The following is a 1,248-nucleotide window of genomic DNA, read 5'->3' on the forward strand; positions in this document are numbered from 1 at the left end:
GGGATATATCGCGATATATCGTATCGTGACCCCTCTGTCATGATATGTATCGTATCGCCAAATTCTTGCCAATACACAGCCCTAATTTATTGAGAGTATTTTTCAGGGTGTTCTAATTTTATTTATTTTTATTTTATTCAGATGAAGAATTTTCTTATTGTTAAGTTTAAAATTGATGTAACCCATTGGTTAATAATAAATGGGTCAATTTTTCTCATACCTGCTGTTGTTAAATATTTTTTTCTGTTTGAATATCACTAGTTCAAGACTTTTCTTAGATTCCACATTACAAAATAAGTAATAAAAGTATATATCTTGTGCTGATATCGGTATCAGACAATATCAGTATCGGCCAATCCTCAAGGCTGCAATATCGGTATCGTATCGGAAGTGAAAAATCTGTATCGGGACACCCCTAAATAAAAGCTTTAAAATCAACTGAGAGATAGTTTGAAACGTTTAATCAAACAATCCAAAGATTTTAAACACTTGACATTTTTTTATTTTACTTAGCTGACCTTTGTTTTCCATGGTGAAAAAATTTGTGAACTAGTTCTTATTTACAAACAGGACCTGTAGAGTGAGACAAACTTAACGGTTAACACTTACAAATTTGAGCAGACAGATGTTTTCTCTTAGAGCTCCTACACACCCGGCAAAGCCCAGTGTAAAGGTGAAGCCGCCAACAACCAGGACTAGCCAGACTGGGTCAAAACCATGCAGCCGGGTCACCTGGGTCAGATCCAACAGGATTCCCTGGAAATTAGTTTGAACCATAGAAACCATCAGAGGGAGTCAAAAACCAAAGAAGACTTTGTGGGTTCTGAGGATCAGGTTCTCTCACCTTCTCGCTCCAGGCCCAGAAACCAGCAGCAATAAATGCTGCTCCCGCCAGCTGCAACAGAAACACACATTATCACCCTGACCTTAGAGACAAACACCAACTCATCATCAAGCTGAGTCACATGTTGGAGAGGGAGCAGCTGCCTCACTCCTTTACACTCCTGAATCCTCCCTGAAACATTCCTCAAAACCTTCCTCTGGTTCTTCTTGGTTCTGACTCAGAAAGAATGTTAAGAAAAGTGTTATGAGGATTTTTTTTCATCTGTCAAACATACAGCAGGTAAAATAAGTATTGAACACGTCACCGTTTTTCTCAGTAAATATATTACTAGAGGTGCTAATGACATGAAATTTCCACCAGTTGTCTGTAACAACCCAAGTGATCCATACATACAAAGAAATCAA

General features: G+C 38.1%; 1 protein-coding gene across 1 annotated transcript in view; it reads right to left on the reverse strand.

The window, feature by feature from the left end:
- Window positions 1-1,248, reverse strand: part of tspan14 (tetraspanin 14) — a 37,303-nt gene that overhangs the window by 21,847 nt on the left and 14,208 nt on the right. The window contains exons 3-4 of the mRNA XM_014012014.1: window positions 845-895; window positions 610-756 (exon numbers count right to left, since the gene is read on the reverse strand). Of these exons, the coding sequence (XP_013867468.1) occupies window positions 610-756; window positions 845-895 (198 nt within the window). The remainder of the gene's footprint in view (window positions 1-609; window positions 757-844; window positions 896-1,248) is intronic.

This window comes from Austrofundulus limnaeus, unplaced genomic scaffold (assembly GCF_001266775.1).
Source record: "Austrofundulus limnaeus strain Quisiro unplaced genomic scaffold, Austrofundulus_limnaeus-1.0 Scaffold87, whole genome shotgun sequence".
NCBI classification, from domain to species: domain Eukaryota; kingdom Metazoa; phylum Chordata; class Actinopteri; order Cyprinodontiformes; family Rivulidae; genus Austrofundulus; species Austrofundulus limnaeus.